Source organism: Pan paniscus, chromosome 6 (genome assembly GCF_029289425.2).
Source record: "Pan paniscus chromosome 6, NHGRI_mPanPan1-v2.0_pri, whole genome shotgun sequence".
Taxonomy (NCBI): domain Eukaryota; kingdom Metazoa; phylum Chordata; class Mammalia; order Primates; family Hominidae; genus Pan; species Pan paniscus.
In genome coordinates this window covers 114142952-114167599 of record NC_073255.2, presented here as the reverse complement: position 1 = coordinate 114167599, position 24648 = coordinate 114142952, and the positions used below count along the sequence as shown (strand labels likewise).

General features: G+C 42.5%; 1 protein-coding gene and 1 non-coding gene across 2 annotated transcripts in view; one reads left to right on the top strand and one right to left on the bottom strand.

Moving 5' to 3' along the window:
• Window positions 1-797: 797 nt before the first annotated feature.
• On the bottom strand, window positions 798-904 carry LOC112440651 (U6 spliceosomal RNA). The gene has a single exon (XR_003028660.1). It is a non-coding gene; the product is annotated as a U6 spliceosomal RNA (small nuclear RNA).
• An 8403-nt stretch (window positions 905-9307) lies between these two features.
• The window catches only part of SLC25A13 (solute carrier family 25 member 13), a 201450-nt gene continuing 186109 nt past the window's right edge, over window positions 9308-24648 (top strand). Inside the window, exon 1 of the mRNA XM_003809698.3 lies at window positions 9308-9597. Within this exon, the coding sequence (XP_003809746.2) occupies window positions 9583-9597 (15 nt within the window). The 5' untranslated portion in view covers window positions 9308-9582. The remainder of the gene's footprint in view (window positions 9598-24648) is intronic.

Sequence of the window (24648 nt, the reverse complement as noted above, 5' to 3'; positions counted from 1 at the left end):
CAGTTAATGACTCACGTCATTTATCAATAGAAAGTTACAGGACCTACTCCAGAAGTACAGGCCACTCACCTTCCCCACCTAGCCCCAATCAGGCTTTCCAATGTCATCTCCTGACAGCAAAGCTAAGTAAACAACCAACCAAAAGTAATTACTCACTGTGTTAAGTGCTAAAAAGGTCAGAAATGGGATGCAGAGATAATGACAAGGAGGTTCCTGCTTTGGAAAGGGCGGTCAGAGAAGGCATTCCTGAGGACCTGAAGGATGAGAAAGATGATGTAGAGAGAGGCTGATGGGGCTCCAGGCTGAGGGGCTGGCAAGTGCAGAACCCCGGGACCAGGAAGGGATTGGCCTGCTGAGGAACTGGAGGCACAGAAGTAAGGGACAGGAGGGCCTGAGAGGCAGCTGGGGCCACATTATGTGGAGTCTTGCAGAAGGAAGCTGGACATTCAGCTAGAATTTTCTTTCCTCTGTCTCTTTCTCTTTTTTTTTTGAGATGGAGTCTCACTCTGCTGCCCAGGCGGGAGTGCAGTGGCGTGATCTCGGCTCACTGCAACCTCTGCCTCCTGGGTTCAAGCGATTCTCCTGCCTCAGCCTCCCGAGTAGCTGGGACTACAGGCCTGCACCACCATGCCCGGCTAATTTTTGTATTTTTAGTAGAGACGGGCTTTTACCATGTTGGCCAGGGTGGTCTCAAACTCCTGACCTCAGGTGATTCGCTCACCTCGGCCTCCCAAAGTGCTGAGATTACAGGCATGAGCCCCCGCACCTGGCCAGTCTCTTTATGTTTAATTTTTAATAAAAAATATGAAATGCTTTGTGGATTGCCTATCATCCTTGGGCAGGGGCCATGCTAATCTTCTCAGTATTATTCCAATTTTAGTATATGTGCTGCCAAAGCGAGCACCCTCTGTCTCTTTTGATATAATGGTGAGTTTCATTTCAATCTTAAATTTTGCTGTTTCGAGATCTTCTTTGTTGCATTGCAACCTAAAAAGAATTAGCTCTGCCACCTGCAAGAGTCATTGGAGACTGGATGTGCTACCTCCATTTCTAGCAATGGGTCCTTAATGGACTCAGGCAGTAGCAGCAGGAAATAAAAGAATGTGCTGCAAAGGCTAGCAACCCTGAGGCTGCAGTTGTGATTGTATCCAACTGACAAACAAGTTCAGACATGAATAATTTGGCCCAGTATCTTCAGATTGGAAAGCTACAGCTAGCACTAATAGTTTGTTCTTAAATACTCAAGTGCTTTCATGCTCTCTACTTTATCCGAGTTTAAATTTCCAGCTTCAAAAGTAGATTTTTCCACTTCTAAAATGGATCTATCTCCCTCCCTTTCTCTGCCCTCCTCCCCTTTCTGCTTTAGAAAGATCTTGGGAAAGCAAGCCTAGGTGTAAATGGTCTTCATCTGTGTAGCAGAATACTAGAAGGTTAGCTGGAAGGCATCTTAAGAAACAGTAGTTCTGACCTCATTCTAGTATTATTAGTAGTATTTCTAATAGATTCCTATGTATCAGATGATTTATGTGCATTTAATATCACAGCAACTTTGCAAAATGGATTTTTTAAAATCTCTGTTTAACAAATCAGAAGACTGAGGCTCAGAGAAGTTAATAACTGACCAAAGGTTGCATAGCCATAAATAGCAGAGGCGGGCCTCAAATAAAAATCTGTCTGATTTCTAATTCACCATGCTAGCTTAGGTTATTTAGACAGAAATTGATGGGGAAATAATAAAAGCCAGTCTCTCTCTCACTCTCTCTCTTTTTATCTGTCTCTCTCCCTTTCTCTTTCTTTTAACATCATGATTAATTGTAAAGGAGAATACGAAAGATAGAAATAATATTTGAATACAATGTTTTTTATAAAAACACAGGTCTCCCTCCTTAAACCCATTTTGGTAAGATTATTTTACTTAACACTTAATTTCTTAAAATTTTGTAGGACTTGTGATAAAATTTCAGGAATTCTTACAAAAGGAACTGCTATACTTAAAAGAAATGTCCCTTGCTGTGAGATGGCCAGGGTCCAAGAGCTCACTGTGTACATCCCTGGCTGCTGCTCCTTCTTCTTGGTCACATGATGGGCTGCTGAAACACCTGCCAGTTCTGATATATGCCTCTGAGTGCACTGAGAAACCAGGGTGGCCTAAGTTTGATTTGTTACTGCCTTGAGTGGTATTGCTGGGCCCAGGGACCTTAGCCAGATTCGTAAACACAGACTTGGGCTTGATGCAAGACCAAGGGGGATTCTGGTTCTGGGCCAAAGAAACTGGGTTTGACCTCTTTAAAGACTTTTGATGTAATTCCCCTGAGGAGTCAGTTTTACTTTACTGGGCTCATATAGGACTGTGGTTAAACCAAATATTCTACTCAAAGAACTAATACTTCTCTAAGGTTTGCTATGGACATTGGCAACATTTTCAGGACAAGGTGTGTTAGGCAAAATAATAGCTTCCCAAATATGCCCATGTCCCAATCTCTGGAACCTATGAATATATTACATGGCAAAAGAGAATTAAGATAGCAGATATATTTAAAGTTGCTAATTGTTATGGGTTGAATTTTGTCCTCCTAAAATTCCTATGTTGAAGTTCTAACCCCTCAGTACTTTGAAAGGTAACTGTATTTGGAGATAGAGTTTTCACAGAGGTAATTAAGTTAAAATGAGGTCATTAAGATGGGTCCTAATCCAATATGACTGGTGTCCTTATATGCAAAGACTAGGACACAGATATGCACAGAGAGAAGACACAGGGAGAAGATGGCCATCTGCAAGCCCAGAAGAGAGGCCTCAGGGGGAAGCAACCCTGCTGACACTTGACCTCAGACTCTAGCATCCAGAAATGTGAGACAGTGAATTTTTGTTGTGTAAGCCATCTGGTCTCTGGTATTTTATTTTGGCAGCTCTAGCAAACTGATACACAAATCAACTGACCCTAACATTGAGAGGCTATCCTGGATTATCAGGGTGAGCCCAATGCAATCACGTGGATCCTTAGATGTGGAAGAGGGAGGCAAAAAATGAGATGAGAGTGATGTGATATGAGAACTAGACTCTGCTGCTGGCTTTGAAGATGGAGAAAGTGGGTGAAGAACCAAGGAATGTAGACAGACTCTGGAAACTGAAAAGGGGAGGGAAAGGGATTCTCTCCTTGAGCCTCCAGAAAGTAACACAGCCCTGCTCTGCTCTCAGGAACTAGCTGTTTAAGCGTTTGCTCTCAGAGCATTTTATCTCAAAGCTTTGGAGATTTGTTTTCAGTTACACTTTCCCAAGGTGTCTTATGTTTCCTCATCCTGACTCACTTCCTACCTCCCCTTCCTTCCCTCTTAACTCTAAAATGTTGGCACAGCTCTCTCCTTTGGATCTACTAAGAAGCTAGGTCATATTCATTTCTGATCTACCTTTACTCCATTCTTAGGGAAGTCTTGTCATGTGTGATCTGATACTTGGCAGGATTCCAGACCCAAATGAATGCAACAGACAGCCTCTCTGTGTCCTTCAGTTGCAGAGTCTCAGTTGTAAGGTCAGAATTTGGGAGCTTCTTATTCACATGGTGCTTCTTTAGCTCTGTCACACCATGTCCTTTACCAGCCCTGGCATTACCTTTGCAAACTGCAATCTACACAAGGAATCATTATTGCAATCTGTAGTTAGTCGTCTAAAATTTCCAGTCAACGATGTGCTTGGCAAGCATTGTTGCTGGATATCCTTTCCAGCAATCTAATCTGGGGAGCACGCTGGTAGTAGTAATGGTGCCTTTGTTTTCTTGTTTGTTTTAAATGAAGTTGAAGAGAATAAGATAGCTTAAAAGTATGGTCAAAGGGCATCTACAAGGCACAGGTATTCTGGAAAAGGTGAAAGCTCAGAGCAGGCCATGTTAGTCATTCTTCTGAACTCCCATGGCTTGGGCTCATGCTTAAGCTGTGTGCCTTGTTTGCATATAGCATTCCCCATGATTTGAGTTGGCTGTTTTCCCAGCTGACAAGGTTGGTATATGGTGCTATAAAACACAGGTGGCTTTGGGGCCTGTACTGGTTTCCCAGGGCAGTTTTAACAGAGTACCACAAACTGGGTGCCCTCACACAACAGAAATTTATTCTCTAACAGTTTTGGAGGATAGAAGTCACAAACTGAGTTGTCAGCAGGGCCACGATCCCTCTGAGACTCTGGGTAGCATCCTTTCTTGCCTCCTGCTAACTTCTGGGGGGGTTGTTGATTCCTGGCATTCCTTGGCTTGCAGCTGCATCCCTCTAATCTCTGCCTTTGTTAACACATGGGACTCTCCCAGAGTATCTCTGTGCCTTCTTACAAAAACACCAGTTTATATGGGATTAAGGACCCACCCTACTCTGTATGAAATCAACTAATTACAACTTTAATTTCCAAATAAGGTCACAATTGGAGGCTGGTATTGTTTGGCTATGTCCCCACCCAAATCTCATTGTGAATTGTAGTTCCCATAATCCGCACATGTTGTGGTAGGGACCTGGTGGGAGGTAACCGAATCATGAGGGAGGTTACCCCCATGCTGCTGTTCTCATGATAATGAGTGATAATGAGTGAGTTCTCATGAGATCTTATGGTTTCATAAGGGGCTTTTCCCCTTTGCTCAGCACTTCTCCTTTCTGCTGCCATGTGAAGGACATGTTTGCTTCCCCTTCTGTCATGATTGTAAGTTTCCTAAGGCCTCTCCAGCCATGCTGAACTGTGAGTCAGTGAAACCTCTTTCCTTTATAAATTACCCAGTCTTGGGTATGTCTTTATTAGTAGCATGAGAACAAACTAATACGTAGGTACTGGGGAGTTAAGACTTTTGGATGACACAATTTAATCCATAACAGGGCCTTTTCAGTCAAAATTCAGTGCCAGCTACTGTTAATGGTAGGAAAGAGGGTAATCTGGGAATAGTGAAGAGGGACAAATATCAGGAGGGCATGTAAGCCTGTAATGATAAGAAAAAATGAAAGATACCTAGCCAGTTCACACTTTATCTTCTTAGATGATGTTTCACATCATGCTGTTATTTACAGATGAAATGGAGCCCAGGGAGCATCTTTGACTTCTTTATTTCTAGGTTCATGACAGTTTAATATTTTTTAAATTTCATATTTTGAGGAATTCTAGAATGAGGAGGGGAGCTTAATCAACTAAGTATGACTCCAAATGTAAATTGAAATATACTTTTACAGTATGTATCCATAGTGTGGTAGGTTTGGTAAACTGAATGATAGCCCCCCTAAATATGTCCATGTCCTGATCCTAATCCCTAGAGATTTTGAATGGTACTTTATGCAGTACAGACTTGGCAGATGTGATCAAATTAAGTATCTGGAGATGGAGAGAGTACTTTGGATTATCTAGGTGGGCTCTAAATGCAATCACACATGTCCTTATAAAAAGGAGGTAGAGGAAGGTTACACACAGACAGAAGAGGTCATGTGATAAAAGCAGAGTCAGATATATGGTGCCATGCCCATTGGCTCTGAAGGTGAAGAAGGGTGCCATGAGCCCTTAGACAAGACAAAGAAACATCATTCTCCTGTAAAGCCTCTGAGAGAGAACAGTCCTGCTGACACTTTGATTTTAGCCCCACAAGACTCACTTCGGACATCTGGCCTTCATAATGGTAAGAGAACAAATTTCTATTGTTTTAAGCTACCAAGTTTGTGGTAATTTGTTATGGCAGCCACAGGAAACTAACACAGAGTATAATTCATCATTTTAAATGCAAAAATATGGTCAGGTGGGTGATTCATGCCTATAATTTCGGCACTTTGGGAGGCCAAGGTGAGTGGATCACTTGAGTCCAGTAGTTCAAGACCAGGCTGGGCAACCTGGTAAAACCCCATCTCTACCAAAATATACAAAAATTAGCTGGGCATGGTGGTGTGTGCCTGTGGTCCCAGCGACTTGGGAGGCTGAAATGGGAGGATCAATTGAGCCCCAGAGATCAAGGCTGCAGTGAGCTGAGATCACGCTACTGCACTCCAACCTGGGCAACAGTCTTAAAAATAAATACATAAACAAAATAGGCCAGGCGCAATGACTCATGCCTGTAGTCCCAGCACTTTAGGAAGCTGAGGCAGGAGGATTGCTTGAGCCCAGGAGTCTGAGACCAGCCTGGGCAACATGGCAAAACCCCATCTCTACCAAAAAATATAAATTTAGATGGGTATGGCAGTGCATGCCTGTGGTTCCAACTACTTGGGAGGCTGAGGTGAGAGGATCCTTTGAGCCCAAGAGAAGGAGGTTGCAATGAGCTGAGATCACACCACTGCACTACAGCCTGGGCAACAGGGTGAGACCCTGTCTCAAGAAATACAAAAACAAAAAATAAAGTAAAATAAATATGTCTTGATACACACACATAAGCACAGCAAGACATGAAAAAATACAGTAGAATGTTAACAATGGCTAACTCTGTTGATAGGATTATCAGTGATTTTTTGGCCATTACTATGATTTTCTGAAGTTTCAAAAATGTCAAGAAGAAGTATAATGGACTTTTTCTATTAAAAAAATTAATGGAATATTGTTCAACCTTGAAGAGGAAGGAAATTCTGACACATGCTATAACATGTATGAAGGTTGAAGACATTATGCTACAAAACACAAATACCATATGATTCCATTTATTAGGTACCTAGAGTAGTCAGATTTATAGGAGCAAAGTAGAATGGTGGTTGTCAGGGGGTTGGGAGATGGAGTGGTTGTTTAATGAGTATAGAGTTTCAGTTTTGCAAGATGAAAAGAGTTCTGGAGATTGGCTGCACAACAATGTGAAAGTATTTCACTACTAAACTGTACATTTCAAAATGGTCAAGGTGGTACATTTTATGTATATTTTATTACATTAAAAATTTTTTGTTTCATTTACATTATAAAAGGAGAGCTTTAATGATGCCCTTAAAAATAAATACGTGGTACATGATGTAATTTTGTTCTTTACAGGAGGTTGTATTTTCTCACCTCCTTTTACACTCCCCTTGTGGTGGGGCCATCCTCCACAGGAGCTTCAGACTTGTCCCCTTGTCATAATTTTCTCTAACAATTCTCCTGGTTTTCCTTTTGTCTTTATTTTTTTTACTTTTTGCTGATCTTTCTTCTCTGCCTATGAACATGGTCAAGTCTTCTGGGCTTTGTTGAACCTTTTGAGAGTAGGTTAAATAGTTGCTTCTTTCTGTAATGCTTCTTTCTTAAGCTTCTACAACATAATTTGTATGTTGGACATACATTCTCCTTACAGACAGACTCACACACCTCAAAACACTCCTCTTGAATTACCAATCTCAGGTGTTTTTCCAGACACCCATACCACAAGTCTATGTGCAATATGGCACAATTCCCTTTTTCCGTCCCAACCCCACTAATTTTACCTTCTATGTATTCCTCTAGTCCTAGCCCATCCCCAGACTGTCTCGTCTGGACATCCTGGTAGTTCAGTTGGAACCCATCCTCCATACTGCAAGCAGTGTTTTAGTCCATTTTGTGTTGCTGTAAGGGAATTCCTGAGACTAGAAGAACAGGACGGAAATGTATTTCTCACAGTTCTAGACGCTAGGAAGTCCAAGATCAAAGTGCTGGCAGGTTACGGCCTGGTTTCTCTGCTTCCAAGATGGCTCTTTGAATGCTGTGTCCTTCAAAGGTGAGGAATGCTATGTTCTTATATGGCAAAAGAGCAGAAGAGCAAGAGAGAGTGAACCCACTCCCCAAACCTCTTTTTATGGCAGCATTAATCCATTTATGAGGGCAGAGCCCTTGTGATGAAAATACCTCCCCAAGGACCCAACCTTCCAACACTGATGCATTAGAGATTGTATCCAACACATCAATTTTGGGGGGCAAATTCAGACCATAGAGAGATCTTTCTATATCGAAAACCTAGTCATGCTGCTTCCTGACTTAAAACCCTTCAGTTAAGGTGCATACCCTTCAGCAAGGCGCCTAAGACCCACCATGACACAGCCCCTACCTGCTGGGCCAGACTCCTTCCACTAGTCGTGCCACTGCCCCAATCCCATAGCTCAAGATCCAGTTACCTTTTGATATGGTTTGACCGTGTCACTACCCAAATCTCATCTTAAATTGTAGTTCCCATAATCCCCACATGTCATGGGAAGGACCCGGTGAGAGACAACGGAATCATGGGGGCGGTTACTCCCATGCTGTTCTTGTGATAGTGAGTTCTTATGAGATCTGATGGTTTTACAAGGGGCTTTCCCCCCTTTGCTTGGCACTCATTCTCTCTCCTGCAACCCTGTAAAGAGGTGCCTTCCACCACAACTGTAAGTTTCCTGAGGTCTCCCAAACCATGCGAAACTGAGTCAATTAAATCTTTTTGTTTATAAATTACCCAGTCTCAGGTATTTCTTCATAGCGGCATGAGAATTCTCAGTATTCTTATTGCGCCCTGGGAACAGTCTGCTGCCTTAACAGGTTATACTGAAGTAAACATTTGTGTGTCTCTTTCCCAATAGCCCTGAAGCTGTTTAACGGTTGGAACCAGTTCTTAAGTCATTTTGGGGTTTCCAGCACCAAGCACAGTGCCTAGCACATAGTAGGAAGGCACTCAATGTTAATGAATTAAACTGATTAGTAATAAGTGCTTTTTGCTGCCATATTACATCCACAACCTACAATACATTAAAAGTCCTTTTCCCTGATCACCACTGTCTTATAAATTTTGATTACAAGGACAGAAGAATGAAATCCTGATGAAGAGGAATAAGGCCTGGAGGTCATATAAGCAAATTTTCATTAAAATGCTGGTTTATTTATTTTAGTAGGGCCTATTTGGGGGAAGTCTTTTGACCCGGGCCTTTTGACTTCTACCGTTTTAACAGGTAGGGCTGAAATGGAGTAGTTCCATGAATATACGTTCTGCACTACATTCACTTGTTGGGTTCTTAAGAGTTCACCGATTTTGATCTAAAAGTAGGCGTGCCAGCAATATTTGCAATCTCGCCTTCTAAGTCAATGCTTTTGGATCAAAGTCTTTTTGGATCCAGTGTAAAGTGGAGCTCCTTCAAAGGGAACGCACAGGGGAAAAAATATCCAGCAAAGTATGTGTCCTAGTGGAGTTCTCAACTTCCCCAGGCCGTGCACCATCTATCGTTACTTGCCCCTCCCATCGGTCCGAGGGCCCAGTAGCCCCTGGTATCAGCAGAAGCCAGCAGCTTCCCTGGTGGGGCCACCTGCCCTCAGGTGACGGGCTTGCACACGGCCAAGTTACCTCTGCCCACGCCGCAGAGGCCGCCGCTGCTGGACAGCGCAGCGGGGTCACGTGTCCCTGTCCAGCCACTGCCCCAGGCTCTGAGCCCTCCCCGGCTGCAGGGCAGAGGCCGCTGGATCACGCGCACCCCGGCGGCCAAGGCTGGGCCCAGCCAATGGGCGGGCAGCATCCGCATGACCCGCGCCGGCGGGAGGGCGTGGGGAGGCAGGCCAGGAACGCACGCTGCCTGGCCGTATCGCCGCCCCCACCGCCGCCGCCGCCGCCGGGACTGGAAGTGAGCCGCCCGGGTCCCAAACGCCAGCCAGCCAGTCAGTGGGTCCCGCAGTCGCCCGCAACCGGGGCGAATCATGGCGGCCGCCAAGGTAACCGCGGGCCCGAGGCCGGGGGGAGCGCGCCTGCCGGATCAGCCTGGGGGTGCGAGAGGCTCGGGCGCTCACGTGTCTGGGTTGGTGCCACAGGCGGAGCAAAATGGGGTGCCGGGCAGCCGTTCCACCTTGCGGCTGCTGGAGGGAGGGGGCCACTCCTCCCGGGCAGCACAGGCGGCCGGTGCAGAGACCGAGGCCCGACCTCGCAGCGGAAACTTTGCGGGCCGGACACTCCCACTTGGCCGGGGAGGGAAGTTGGTGCCTGACGGGGCTGAGCCAGGGCCGACGAGGAGGAGCGGGCGCGACTGGGGCCTGGTGCACCCTGGGCCGGCAAGCGCTGGGGGTCCTCTCTACCTTCCCAGCGCGCTCCTGCTCCTGACCCCGCTGGTTGTTGACTCCGGCTTCTTCCAGGGGCCACAGCCCGGGCTGAAGCCTGATCCTATTACGTTTCAAGGGCTCCGCCCTCCCGCGGGTGGGGAAGTTACTTTGACTTCCGTTTTGGAAACTGCCTAGGAGACTTGGTCTGCGCCTTTGTGAATAAAAAGTCCAGGGACTCTCCCCCTCCCCGCTTTCCCATCATTCCCATCTTCCCCCTCCCTCTCTCCATCTGACAACACTTAGATACCCGCCTCGGAGCATTTGAGAGGCTTCTTTTTGGGAGCGATGAAACAGATTGTCCTGGGAGCCTGTCACTCCTGTGAAGTTGTACTTGAAAGGGGTTCTGTGTAATGTGAATCATTCACTAACCCAGAGGAAAGGCAACTCCAACACTTGACCTTTCCTCTTTCACCATTTCTTGAAACCTGGACACCATTTCAGTCTCTTTGGACTGCATTTCAACTTCTCTGGCAGAATACCATATTTAGTCCCAATCACTTGAATCATTTGGAATTTATTGCTTTTAATTTAAGTTCACGAAGGCAGCCCTCTAATCAAGCCTATACAACTTCTTAGCTCATTTTAAGTGCAGTGAACTTAAATATACCTAACATTTCAAACATTTGTCCTTAATCAAAACTCTGTGATAACCCTCAAGAGGAAAACATGGCCAACACATCATATTCCTATTTATTCAAGCAAACTAATCACATTTGCAATGGAAATTGTAAGCAGACAAATATATTTAAATGCTGTTCTATGACTTAAGTCTCTCCAGGCTCCCCAAATCCGTAGGCTTCTTCATGTTGTTAGTTTCTGTGGCCTAAGTGGCTTTTCTCTTTTCTGTAATTACTCTGAGTTTCATCCTTAGGAAAGTACTCTGGGTGTGTGGGCTCATGTATGTGTGCATATGAACACACAGGTGTGCGTGTGTATATCTATCTATAACTTTTCAGCAGTTTCTCTGAGCATCACTAGGATTCAATTTTGGAAGCTGCCTTAACCCTTTCAAGCCCAATAGCCCTTGACCTTTTATTTGCATTAAATTTGCATGCAACCAAGGTACAAGGCTTGGTATCAACTAATTCCCTAGAGTAGGTGGGACTAGGTACCCATTCTTTACTGTTAGTTTTATATCTGCAGGTAATGTAAATACTTTTACTTTATTAGGAGATAAGGTAATTGAGGAACATAAATTGAGACGTGTGCATAGAAATGGAGTATAAGACTTGAGTAATATTAAGTAAAATAAGTGACCTGGTGCTGTGGCTCATGCCTGTAATCCCAGCACTTTGGGAGGCTGGGGCGGGCGGGTCAGTTGAGGCCAGGAGTTCGAGACCAGCCTGGCCAACGTGGCAAAACCCTGTCTCTACTAAAAATACAAAAAAGTTAGCTAGGCGTGCTGGTGGGCACCTGTAATCCCAGCTACTCAGGATGCTGAGGCAGAAGAATCGCTTAAACTCAGGAGGCGGAGATTGCAGTGAGCCGAGATTGTGCCACTGCACTCCAGTCTGGGCAACAGAGCAAGACCCTGTCTCAAAAACAAATAACAACAACAACAAAACATAAAATAAGTGATATGGAAGTTAGTTCAACTCTTTGGTTGTACTTCTACATAATAGTGGAAGTGTCACATATCAAGGGCAGTTGATTTTTAGCTAAGTATTGAGTCAGGGAAAATGAAATGTTCATTTTTACTACTTGGGAGCTTGTGTTTTTGTTTATGTCTTCATTTGCACTCACCTCTTTCTGTGATATCTGATGGCTCACATCATATATACTTATTTTGCAATCCAATAAGATATATAAAAATCAATTCCAAGTAGATGGGAAAAACAGGACAAAGGGAAAGTAAGACAAAGCCAGGACTAAGGTTAGTGGAACATTATGTGCTTACTAGAGGTGATTGCATTTTCTCCCAGCCAAAGCAAAGAGGAAATGATCAGTGAGGTCATTTACTTGGGAGAGAAGTCTCCTTATACTGCTCTCTGAGAGCAGTTTTTTTTTTTTTTTTTTTTTGAGATGGAGTCTTGCTCTGTTGCCAGGCTGGAGTGCAGTGGCATGATCTTGCCTCACTGTAACCTCTGCCTTCTCGGTTCAAGTGATTCTCCTGCCTCAGCCTCCCAAGTATCTGGGACTACAGGCACGTGCCACCACACCCAGCTAATTTTTGTATTTTTAGTAGGCCAACATCATGTTGGCCAGGCTGGTCTTGGATCTCTTGACCTCGTGATCTGCCTGCCTTAACCTCCCAAAATGCAGGGATTACAGGCATGAGCCACCGCGCCCAGCCGAGCAGTTTCTTTTATATGCTGTGAGTGAACTGCATTTGAATCTACCTTGTGACCACAGATATATGTCTGTGGGTTACATAAGGCCATTTCTTATCATGTCCTTCATTATAACTCAATGGCAGTGCAGTAAATGTGGCCTTAAAAGGTCCCTCAATGAAGCTGCTGGTCTAACTTATACCAAGAATGTCCCTTATTGAACTGCCTTTGGGCATCACCTTTATCGGTTGATTCTGTTGGCAGCCTGAGTTAAAGGCTGTGCTCCTTGCTTTGTCCCTGGAACATAGCTATTCCATGTTGCCAGCTGAACACAGAGCCATAGGGGTAGGGTTGGCATTCCCTCTTAAAAGTTGAGGAGCCTGGATAGGAGAGGACTTCACCTCAATGGACTGTTAGGAAATTGGGCTGAGACTCTGGGGACTCAGCAACTGTAGGAGAATTCCAACACTCACTACACTCACTGTGACAAATTGTTTGAATATTTAAGCAGATTTGGTATTTTCTGGATAGATGTAGCCACAACTAGCAATTAGTTTTCTGATCTGTTTCTTTCTTTGGTCTTTATACTTATTTAAATACAACTAATTATTCATGACCTTCCTTTAAATAGTTTTAATGGGGAGATGGAGAATCTAGTCTTTGGCTGCTTTTTATTTTGAATTTTGCCATGAAGATTACTAGTTAATGGTTCAAGAAGTGTTTGTTTTCTTTCGTGAATGAACATTAATCTAAAACTCTTAGTATTCTGAGATTATCTCAAAAAGTGTCCATTCTCTTGCTGCCTACGTTTGTAGGAATAATCCTTGTGGGTTCCCTTGTTAGATCTGCCTGTACTATTTGCGTTGTTTGAATATTTCTTTTAAACATTTCCCAAAACTGCCATAAAAAAACAGTTTTAAAAGGTGGTAATTGAGAGGTCACCCTTTCCTTCGTCTCTGCCCTTTTCTTGGTTAAAGGAGAGCTTTCTTCTTCGTCATTGGTTAAATTTATGCGTTACGAATGATGTAATTAACCTATACGAACCTACTAAAAGTTAGAATATGCTCCCTTGAGTTCAAACCTGTGAGATGTTCTGGGGTAAAACTGAACACAGACCAATATTAGCCTAGAACCAAAAGAAGGAAATTTGGGGGCACATTAAAGCATTAATAATAAAGACAATTTGGTCTGTAGGACTAGTACACTTTGTATTGACTTTTCATTCTTGGATGAGTTGTTGCTGTGATCATTGATTCATTTATGTGTATTGTGTTCTTTCCAGTGTTGCAAATGGGACAAAATTGAGAATACTAAAATGAATTGTTAGCTGGGCATGGTGGCATGCATCTGTGGTCCCGGCTACTTGGAAGGCTAAGGCAGGAGGATCACTTGAGCCCAGAAGGCAGAGGTTGCAGTGAGCTGAGATAGCACCACTGTACTCCAGCTTGGGTTACAGAACGAGATCCTGTCTCAAAAAAAAAATAAAATAAAGTAAAATAAAATAATAAAATAAATAAAATAGAATAAAATAAATAAAATGAATTGGACTCCATTTTGATGTTCAAGAAAACCAAAACCATTCCAGGGGGCTAAGTTCTCTGATGGAAATGCTCCCACTACAAGGTTTGTGGGAGCAGTAGGAGAAGAGCCCATTTCTGAGGAGATGAGGGAAGTCTTCTGAAAATTGCTAGTATTTCAGAAGGAATGGATGGGGAAGAGTAAAGATCCAATCCAGTGGTTGGAAACAAATGAAGGGCTGGGAGGTGAGAGCACAGGCTACATTTAGTTAACAGCAGGTAATAAAAACTAAAAGCAGCTGACACTTACTGAGCGCTTACTAGATACCAAATTCAGTTCCAAATGTGTTTCATTGTTGATTCATTTAAAATTCAGTTCCAACTGTGTTTCGTTGTTGATTCATTTAATGCCTCAGCCTTTTGAGTTAGTTACTATCATCCTTTTTTTATAGATGAAGGCTCTGAGATACCAAGAGGTGATGTTAGTGGCCTAAGATCTGATAAGTATGGCCGGGTACGGTGGCTCACACCTATAATCCCAGCACCTTGGGAGGCCGAGGCAGGTGAATCTCCTCAGGTCAGGAATTTGAGACCAGCCTGGCCAGTCTGGCCCATCTCTACTAAAAATAGGAAACAATTAGCTGGGCATAGTGGTGCATTCTTGTAATCTCAGCTGCTCGGGAGGCTGAGGTAGGGGAATTTGCTTCAACCTGGGAGGTGGAGGTTGCAGTGAGCTGACGTCGTGCCATTGCACTCCAGCCTGGGTGACAGAGCAAGACTCTGTCTCAAAAAAATAACATAAAATAAGAAAGATCTGATAATTAGGAAATTATCGAGCTGGGGTTCAAATCCTGCCAGTCTGGCTCCAGCAGCTGTGGCCTCACTCTGTCCACCATGTATGCCTGGTAGTTTAGTGTGGTGGAGAATAAAGTATATGGGAGAGGTGTGGGAGATGACTTAGGAGAGGGGTAGGTGTCTCAGTGTAAACCAGACTTTTATTTGAGAACTGCCTTACCTAGTGCTTATTGCATGCCAGGTACTTTTCCAAGAGCCTTACAAATAGTAACTCAATTAATTTTCTTAATTCTAAGAAGTAGGTGCTTTCTGTTTTTGACTTCAACTTACAGGTGAGAAAACTGAGTTAGGGGAGGTTAAGTAATTTCTCACGCTTGTGCAACAAGTAAGTGCTACAGTCTTGATTTGAACCTTGCCAATGTGTCTTCAGAGTCTCTGCTCTTAACCTCTGCGCTGCTCTCCCAGGTCTTACCAAGAGTTTCATTTGCGAAGGTGTATGTGTGAGAGTTCACATGCCATCGGGTATGGATGTGTATATTTCCTGATCATCCCAGTCCAGTAGTTCTTATCTTAGAACACCTTTGTCACTCTGTATATGCTTCATTTCAGTGTTTATTAAGTGTATTTCTCATCTCTCCAACCAGATCGCAAATCCCTGCAGGACAGGAATTGTCATATACCTTTTATTTAATTGCTTTATTGAGATATAATTCAAGTACTATACAATTTACCCATTTAAAACATATGATTTATTGGTTTTCAATATATGCACAGAGTTGTGTAACTGTCACCACTGTCATATACCTTTGTAGAAACTTTAATCCAGTTTCCATTAGGATTTGGACTATAATATATATATATGTATTTGGGACAGGGTCTCACTCTCTCACCCAGGTGGAAGTGCAGTGGTGTGATTATTGCTCACTCTAGCCTAGACCTCCTGGATACAAGAGATCCTCCCACCGCAGCCTCCTGAATAGCTAGGACCTCAGGCACACACCACCACACCCAGCTAATTAAATTTTTTTTTTTTTTGTAGAGACGGGGGTCTTGCTATGTTGCCCAGGCTTTGGGCTGTATATTTAACCTCCATGTCTTCCACATTGTTCACCCATCATAAAACCCTCTTCAGAGGTTTGTCATTGAGGATAAAATATATTGAGGTTATTAAAGATATTCTTCAAATGGCAGGGTTTTTTCTCCCCTGTGTAAAAACTCTACTAAGTATTTGGTGATATCATAATAAAACAAATCAGTTTTTGTGCTAGGAATGGAGGAAAGAAGGTTTGAGTTGTTTTTATGCTACCAGGATGATGATTATTAAAACAAATATCTGTGGCTCCACTGTTTGGGTTTTAGGGGTTCTTAACTTGTTGGAGCTGGATGGCCTTGGAATTTATGTTAACACAATGATCTTTACTCTTTCCTTCCTCAGTCCTGTCCCCTTTTACCAGGAGAGTCCTAGAAATGGAGTCCCAGAAACATTTGTTATTGGTCCAAATTCCCATGAATGCCTTTGCTTTTGGCACTGCTCTAGGCCAGTGATTCCCTGCATATTGAAGTCTTCTGGACTGGTATAAAAAACTGCTGATGCCTGGGTCTCCCTCCAGAGATCACGATTGAATTGGACTTGGGTGTGGCCTGAGCCTCAGGATTTTTGAAAGCTTGACAACCACTGTTATTTTGGTGCACATTGCTTCAAGAGACCTGCTGGCTCCTTTTGGAGTAAGAATGGAATGCAGTGAGATTAAGTTAAAGTCCCTGGTGTGTCAGTTCAAAGGAGGGGTATGTAGGGGTTTCTCCAAATTTCTCTTCTTTCTTGACAGCTTTGTCTTAGTCCTGCCTGGTGTCTCCACTTGATGCTTAGGCATCAAGTTTATACAGTTTTGTGATAATCCTGGAATAGAGGTTTTAATCCCAAACTTGACTGAAAGCTCCATTTGTCTCCTGCAGAGTCTCAGTGGTTTTTTGTGATCAGAGAAGGTGCTGGAGGAGGGAAGCATTACAAAGAGCAAACCTGGTCTCAGAGCCCTCTCCTGGGCTAACCTCATCCAGGGCCATGTGGTGCCAGTGTTCCCTGGCTTAGGTCATATGGCTTCACAGCAAATAGAGGGTTGGAAAGGTGTGGGGAGAGTTGAAAGGTGATATGTAGCGTAAAAAAGTCAGGGAGCAGGTCTTTTTTGGATACTGAATTCTTTTAGAAGATTGTCAGAGGAGCTCTGACTCCTCTGTGCTTTGGTCTCTTAGACCTTTAGTCCCATGACCAGTCTCTGCTTTTGATGAATTCTTAGAGGGAACCATTCCTCCCTTTGTTCTCCACTATGTGTGAGGATTATCTATTATGGCATTCCTGCTGAGCGCTTCCTCCTCCCTGGTTGGCATTTGCTGCCTCATAAACACCTACAGATTTCCTCATAAGACTCTGCGGGTTTGCCTTAGGGTGGACCTTGCAACAGAGGAATGTGTGACGCTGAGACATGTGTTGGTTCTGCCTGGAGGTAAGGAGGGGGATATGCCTTTGTGTAGTGATACAATTCCTTTAGCAAAGTATTTAACAGCTACTGAGCAAACTCTATTTTCATGGCCTGTTTAACCAGACAGACCCTCTAATTGGGTGAAATGAACTAAATTAAATGTCCTTCTCCTAAAAGTCACCAGTAACCTCAGTTCTAAACCTGTTGGCTTGTCCTCATTTCTGGCCTCACATGACCCTGTGTCCTACCCTTCCTTTCTCGCCATCTGCTTTCATGATGTCCCCTCTCATTATTGGCCTCTAGCCTCTCATATTACCCCTTTATTCTCCTTTGCAGGCTTCTTCTTCTTCTTCTTCTTCCTTCTTCCTTCTTCGTCGTCCTTCATCCTTTCTCCTCCTTCCTTCCTCCTTCTTCCTCCTCCTTCCTCCTCCTTCTCCTTCCTTCTTCTTTCTTCTTTCGTCTTCTTTCTTCCCAGCAAAGATATATTTTTATTTTAGTGTTTAGCAGCATGACATATGCATATAGAATGATAGTACACTTTACCCTAGTCTTCAAAACAGAATGTACTAGTTTACCAATGAGGAATTTTGGCCAAAAATGTAGTGTTTTTCCCTTCCCTGTACAGGTCAGGTATATGTAGGTCCAGCACTAATGCTGCACCTTTTGAGAAGCATTACTTTAGCAAAAATCTAGAAATCTTTCACTTTTTCTGAATCTAACGAAGGGTCTTACTTTCTTTTTTTTTAAATGTACATTTAAAAAAATAATTTCAACTTTTATTTTAGATTCTGGAGGTACATGTACAGATTTGTTACCTGGATATATTGCATGATGCTGAGGCTTGGGGTACAGTTGACCCCATCACCCAGGTACTGAGCATAGTACCCAATAATTAGTTTTCAACCCTTGTTCCCCTCCCTCCTCCCTCTAGTAGTCCCCAGTGTCTATTGTTGCCATCTTTATGTCCATGAGTACCCATTGTTTAGCTCCCACTTATAAGTGAGAACATGTGATATTTGGTTTTCTGTTCCTGCATTAATTCACTTAGGATCATAGCCTCCAGCTGCATCCATGTTGTTGCAAAGGACATGATTTTGTTCTTTTTATATCTGCAAGGTATTCCATGGTGGATATATACCACATTTTCTTTATGCAATTCACCATTGATGGGCACCTAGGTTGGTTTCCTGTCTTTGCTACTGTGAATAGTGCTGTGCTTTGTGGGCTTCTCTTCATTCTGCCTGGACACCTGGAAGGTTAGTGTCCCCCAAGGCAGTGCCTGAGATTGTCTCCTCCCTCCAGTTCCTGCCGCACTACCTGCCCCCTTAATGGGTATTGGCTCCTTAACACTCCTCAGCCTGGGTGGCTGTCTCAAGCTCTAGCCCTGCACTTTTAGCTGTTTAGTTTGAGCTGGAAAACTCAACTTGTCTGTCTCAAAGATATTTCAAACTCTGCTGACCTAGAACTCACCAGTTCTTATAGCTGAATCCATGTTTTTGGTCATTCCTGACTTCATCCTGCAGCTTCACTTTCCTGATAAAGTTTCTAGTTAGTTCAATTAAGTACCTGTTATGGGCAGATAGGAGAGACACCATCAGCCTGAATTGGAGGTGGCAAAAGAGGTGGATCAGTGAAACCCTTCTACGGCCATGGAGCATGTATGTCCTATCTTCTCTGTTCAAATTCAGGGCCTCTTTATTTTGTAGCTGTACCATTGCTGTAGCTCCCACTGATCCCCTTGCTTTTGATCTCATCCCTACACCTTCCTCTCCATTCTGTCCAGACTGCCAAAGGACTTTTCTAAGATTGGCTCTTGTTGCCATGATAATAGCACTACCGTGTTCATGGGTACAGTACTTAGCAGCTTTAAAAAATGCATTCAAGGGCATAAGTGACGACGACTGTTTGTCAGTGCCTACACTGTGCTGGGATTCCAAAAACAGGTAAGCTACTAGATTTGTTTTCAAGAAGCTCCAAGTCTTCAGGGATTAATATAACCAGATAATATAAAGACCCAAGCTTCATTATTTGATCTTTATAATCATCTACAAGGTAGCAGGGAACGTGTTGATAACCTCATTTGTCAGATAAAGAAACCTAAGGCTCAAAAAGGTTATGCAAATAATAATAATAATATTAGCATATGTTTATATAACACTTGTAAAAGCCGGACACTGTTCCAAGCACTTTATATCTACTAATGCAATCTTCATAACAATCCTATGACATGTAAGTGCTCTCACCTTCATAATATACATTGAGAAACTCATTTGTACAGAGTAGTTAAGTTCTTTGAGGTACAGAGAGATTACATAACTTGCCCAAGATCACATGGCTTGTAAATAGGAGAGCTATGATTTCAACACAGGCAGCCTGGCTCCAGAGCCCAAGCACATAACCAGTGTGCTGCATTGCCCTCTTTAATTTATCATGCTATGCAGTGTGGCTTCTGTTGCCTGCAAAATAAAATTTAAACTCTTTAGCCAGCTAAAATCTCCTTGGTCTTGGCTGCATTTTCAATACTTTTAATTTAGTACTTTCCCAGTATTACCCCAGACTCATTCGATTTTCATATTCTTCACAGCAGTTTGTGAACGGGACATAACAACCTCTGTTCATATTTCTTGCCATAAAGCTATGGCAACAGGGTAGCAGGATAAAAGAGAGCCTGTTTATTTGTTTGTTTAACATAGAGGTCAGTCAGAGACAGAAATGTTTCTTTTTTTTTAGCCTTTGTCAGAAAGAAATACTTCTTTTCATTTCTCTGTATTGGTGGGCAGATATATATATATTTGTCTGAGTTCTTCTCTTCAGTTTTCAGAAGGGGTTGTGGTTCTATTTTCCCATTTCTTGAAGCCCCTGTAGGAATGCTAAAACCCATGTCCTAAGATTACAGTTTTTATAGTTGGTTTGTTCTAATCAATATTCAGATATAGTCCACACATGGCTGGTTGACACGTCTTTTAAATCTTGTTAATCTATAGGTTTTCCTGCCCCCTTTTTGGTTGTTTCCTTGCAGTTTATTTGATGAGGGAATTGGGTCGTCTTTCCTGTAATTTCCCACAATTTGGACTTTGCTGATTACGTCTTTTTGGTGTTGCTTGGCCTCAGTATTTCCTGCAAGTGACAGTTTAATCTAAAAGCTTGATCAAGTTAGAGTCTTTTTTGGTTTTGGCTAGAATACTTCCTGGATGGTGCTTAGAGCTTCCCATCACATTGCTGGGTACTTGGTACTGGGTACTCACATGAGGAAGCACCTAATTCTTGGTTGTTTCTTGTGATGTTACATTTTGGTCAGTGGTTTCAGATGTTGTTATCTTAAGTCCACCAGCTTTTTGCATAATGGTTTTAATTAGCTAACTTTAAATATTAACATTTGCCCTTCCTGGTACATTGAGTTAAAAGTGATTTTCATTATTTAAATACACACTCTTATGTGTATGTATGCATATTATGTATGTATGTATGTCTATATATGAGTATATATCATTGTTATAAAAAGTAATGGCAATTAAAATTCAATTGGATATTAACGGGTTTAGAGTTTATGTTCGGGATGATGAAATGGGTAATGGTGATGTAGAACATTGTGAATGTACTTAATGCCACTGAATTGTATACTTAAAAATGGTTACAATGGTAAACTTTATGGTATGTATATTTTACCACAATGAAGACAAATCAATTGGAAAGGGATTGTAACACATGGAATTAAAAAAATCCAACACAACATAATGAGTGATAATTATTGCTCCCTAAAAGGAGCCAAAGTGAGATGGAGAATAGACTGATAAAGTTTCTTTACTGAAGAATGCTAGCTAATAAAGGTAGAAGCTATGCTAGAATTAGAAAAAGGAAAAAAATTGACTTTGCCACCTGCAAGTAATAATTGATTCAGGCATGGATCATCATTGGATGCTGAAGCCTTTCAGTAAAAGACTGTTGGAATTCCCATTGTCTGAATGCATCTCCTAGTAAATTACTTACTGTTTACAGAGGGGAAAAAGTACCTTTACAATGGAGAAATCTGCTTCAACCAAGTGATCATCAGCAAATGGGATAAACTAGCATTATGTTACCGACTGATATTATGCATTGGGAAGTATACAACATGAACCTAAAAATGTTCTTGCCAAAAATATTTAATCTGGATCTAATCGTGAGGAAACAATCAGACAAATCCAGAAAGTAGGACATGCTGCAAGACCTCTGGCTTGACTTCAAAAATGTCAGTGTTATGAATGAAGAAGGCTGGAATAAAGGAGACTCCCAAAGAGACCTGATGACCAAATACAATGCTTGAGCCTGGGTTAAAAACAAATAAAGAAAAGAACCGAAACAGCTGGAATATGGGGACCATATTAAAAGATATTGTATTAGTTTGCTAGGGCTGCCATAACAAAGTACCAGAGACTGGATGGCTTAAACAGCAGAAATTTATTTTTTCACAGTTCTGGAAGTTAAAAGTCTGAGATCGAGACCCCAGCAAGGTTGGTTTCTCCTGAGGCCTTCTCTCCTTGGCTTGTAGATGGGTGTCTTCATGTGGTTCCTTCTCTGTCTGTATCCTAATTTCCTCTTCGTATAAGGACACCAGTCTTATTGGATTAGGGTCCCCTTCATCATCTCATTTTAACTTAATAACCTTTTCAAAGACCCTATCTTCATATATGGCCAGTCATCTTCCGAGGGGCTGGGATTGGAACTTCAACATATGAATTAGGTGTGGGGGACACAGTTCAGCCCATAACAGTTATTGAATCATTTAAAAATGGCTTGGGTGAGATAATGATGTCAAGGTTCTGAAGGGAAGTGATCTTTGCTGCTGATTTATTTTGTTTCCTCCTAGATTTTGAACTCTTGAGGACAAGGACCTTCTCGGGACACAGATATGCCTCAGAGTAACTGTTGCATAGCATTCAGACACTGCTGGTTGAATTGTCCATTTACTTGGCATGCCAACACATGGCAAAGTAAAGGGGGAAGGAGATTTTCTGCTGCATGTATGTGGTTTGTTGTAAACCTTTTTCTAATAATCCATTTGCTCAATCCTCTCCATCCCCCAACAAAGTAATATGATGAGAATTTGGAAATACTTGAGGAGTTGTGCATGGGTAATCGCCAGGTGAGCACATCATGGAGAATCAGAAAGTCAGAACAGACCTTGGCAGGGGTTGTGCTGTCCCAAGGCAGATGAATCTCTATGACTACAGAAAGGCTGCTTCAAAAGGAGGCACCTAGAGAAACTCTCCCTTGTGATTAAAAAAGCCCAGGTACATTAGAGGGCAAAATTCCCAGCAGGTCCAAACAATGTGTTCCATTGCTGCTGTTTCAGCCCTGCTAGTCTCAGTAGTACCCTGGGTCATCAGATGGCTTGAAGGACAAGAGGGTGATATCCTGTCTCTTCTTTGACTTTGTTGTGCTCACTGGCAAGGAGTTTCATTCACTTCTGAGAATTCACACACTCATTTTATTGCAGGCTGATGTTGATTCTGAGTTTGAGGATGCCAACATCTTTTCATTGCCTCCCAGCTCAGTTCCAGAAGTGAAAGCTCTGTCCTAGATTCTTTTTTTATGGTGGTTCATGAAGATTTCAGTTAATCCATTTGTGGTGTCCAACAGCAACTTGAGAAGAGCCTGGTCTTGACCTTTGCCCAATTTTCTATTGGTTTATTTGCCTTTTCACATTGATTTGTTCTAAGAGCGCTTGTAAATGAAGAACATTGCCCCTTTGTCCTATCTATTGCAAATTTTGTTGTTGTTTTTCTTCTCAGTTGTTGTTTAACTGATTTATATTCACTTTTTAAATTGTTATGTCAAATATTTATCATTTTTTTCTTTATGGCTTCTGGATTATATGGCTTCTGAGTTTGTCATGTTTGAAATCAGCTTCCCTACTTAACATTACATAAGAAACCACCTGTGCGTTTTTCTAGTACTTTTTGAACTTCTCTCTCTCTCCTTTTAAAGATTAACTCTGATTCAGCTGTAGTTCTTTTGGTATAAGATGAAAGGTAGGGAGCCAGTTTAATTTTTGTTGCTCAACCCCAGGAGTTCATGACCCTTCACTAGTGCCACATCATCAGCTAGAGAGACCTGCTGCTAATTCAGCCTGAATCTGCTGGTTCAGCCTTCAGAGGAAATCTGATTAGTTCAGAAAGCCAAGATCACCTCCCCACAGGGCTCAGGTATCTGCTGCTGCCTCAATCAGCTAGGCTGCTCTGAATATGAAGAGTAACTGGGAAGCAAGGCGCTGCTAGATTGTCTCAAGTTGTGCTGTTTTCATTCAATCGTTATTCTCTATTCTCTTACTTTTAGCAGATGAGAAAACAAGAGGTCATGCTGCTGGTTAACAGCGGAGTCAGATTTTTTTTTTTTTTTTTTTTGGAGATGGAGTTTCACTCTTGTTGCCCAGGCTAGAGTGCAGTGGCACGATCTTGGCTCACTGCAACCTCTTGAACCCTGGTTCAAGTGATTCTCCTACCTCAGCCTCCCGAATAGCCGGGATTACAGGCATGTGCCACCGTGCCCGGCTAAATTTTTGTATTTTTAGTAGAGACTGAGTTTCTCCGTGGTGGTCAGGCTGGTCTTGAACTCCTGACCTCAGGTGATCCACCCACCTCAGCCTCCCAAAGTGCTGGGATTACAGGCGTGAGCCACCGCGCCCGACCGCAGTGGAGTCAGATTTAAATGTTCCATTGCAAAGCTCATGAAATAGGAAACATTCTATGAGGGGAATCTGGTTGGAGAATCCTGGAGGAAGAGGCATTTGACTTAGTCCTTGAAAGAACAGCATCATTTTTTAAACTTCTCATTATGGAAATTTCCCAAAAAGTGCAAAACTGGAATAGTATAATTAACCCTCATCTCCCTATCTAGCCAGTAGTAATCATCAATTTATGTCCTCAATATTGTTTCATTTATGCCATGCCCTCTTTCCTCCTTCCATCCCTACTTTTTTTTTTTTTTAATTAAATTTTTGTTTTTGGAGACAGGATGTTGCTCTGTCACCCAGGCTGGCGTGCAGTGGCGCGATTATGGCTCACTGCAGTCTCAACCAACAGTCCTCCCACCTCAGCCTCCTGAGTAGTTGGGACGACAGGCACATGCCACCATGCCTGGCTAATTCATCCCCATATGTTTTTCAAAGCAAACTCAGCCATCCTATCTGTAAATATTTTATGTATCTCTAAACAAGATTTCTTCAAAGCACAATCACAATATCATTATTATACTTTAAAAAATTATAATAATTCTTCAATATCTTCAAATAGGTGTTCTGTACACATTGTACACATTTCCCGTATTGTCTTAAAATTTTTAAAATAGTTGTTGAATTGTGATGTATATAAGGTTCATGCATTACAACTGATGTGTCTTAATTTTCTTTCTTTTTTTTTTTTTAAATTACAAAGCTACCTTTAATACTTTTAAGCCCCACAGGAATAAAAACACTGGGAAGGGCTAACCCCCTCACCCCAGGAGTGGCCCATAGGGAGAGAGGCTACCTGAGGGGAAGGAAGTACAAAAGGGACCCACTGCAGACTCATGGCGAAGGGAAGCCATCGGTGCTGGGACCTGTGGTCACTACAGGAGGAAATGCGAGTGTGGTGGGAC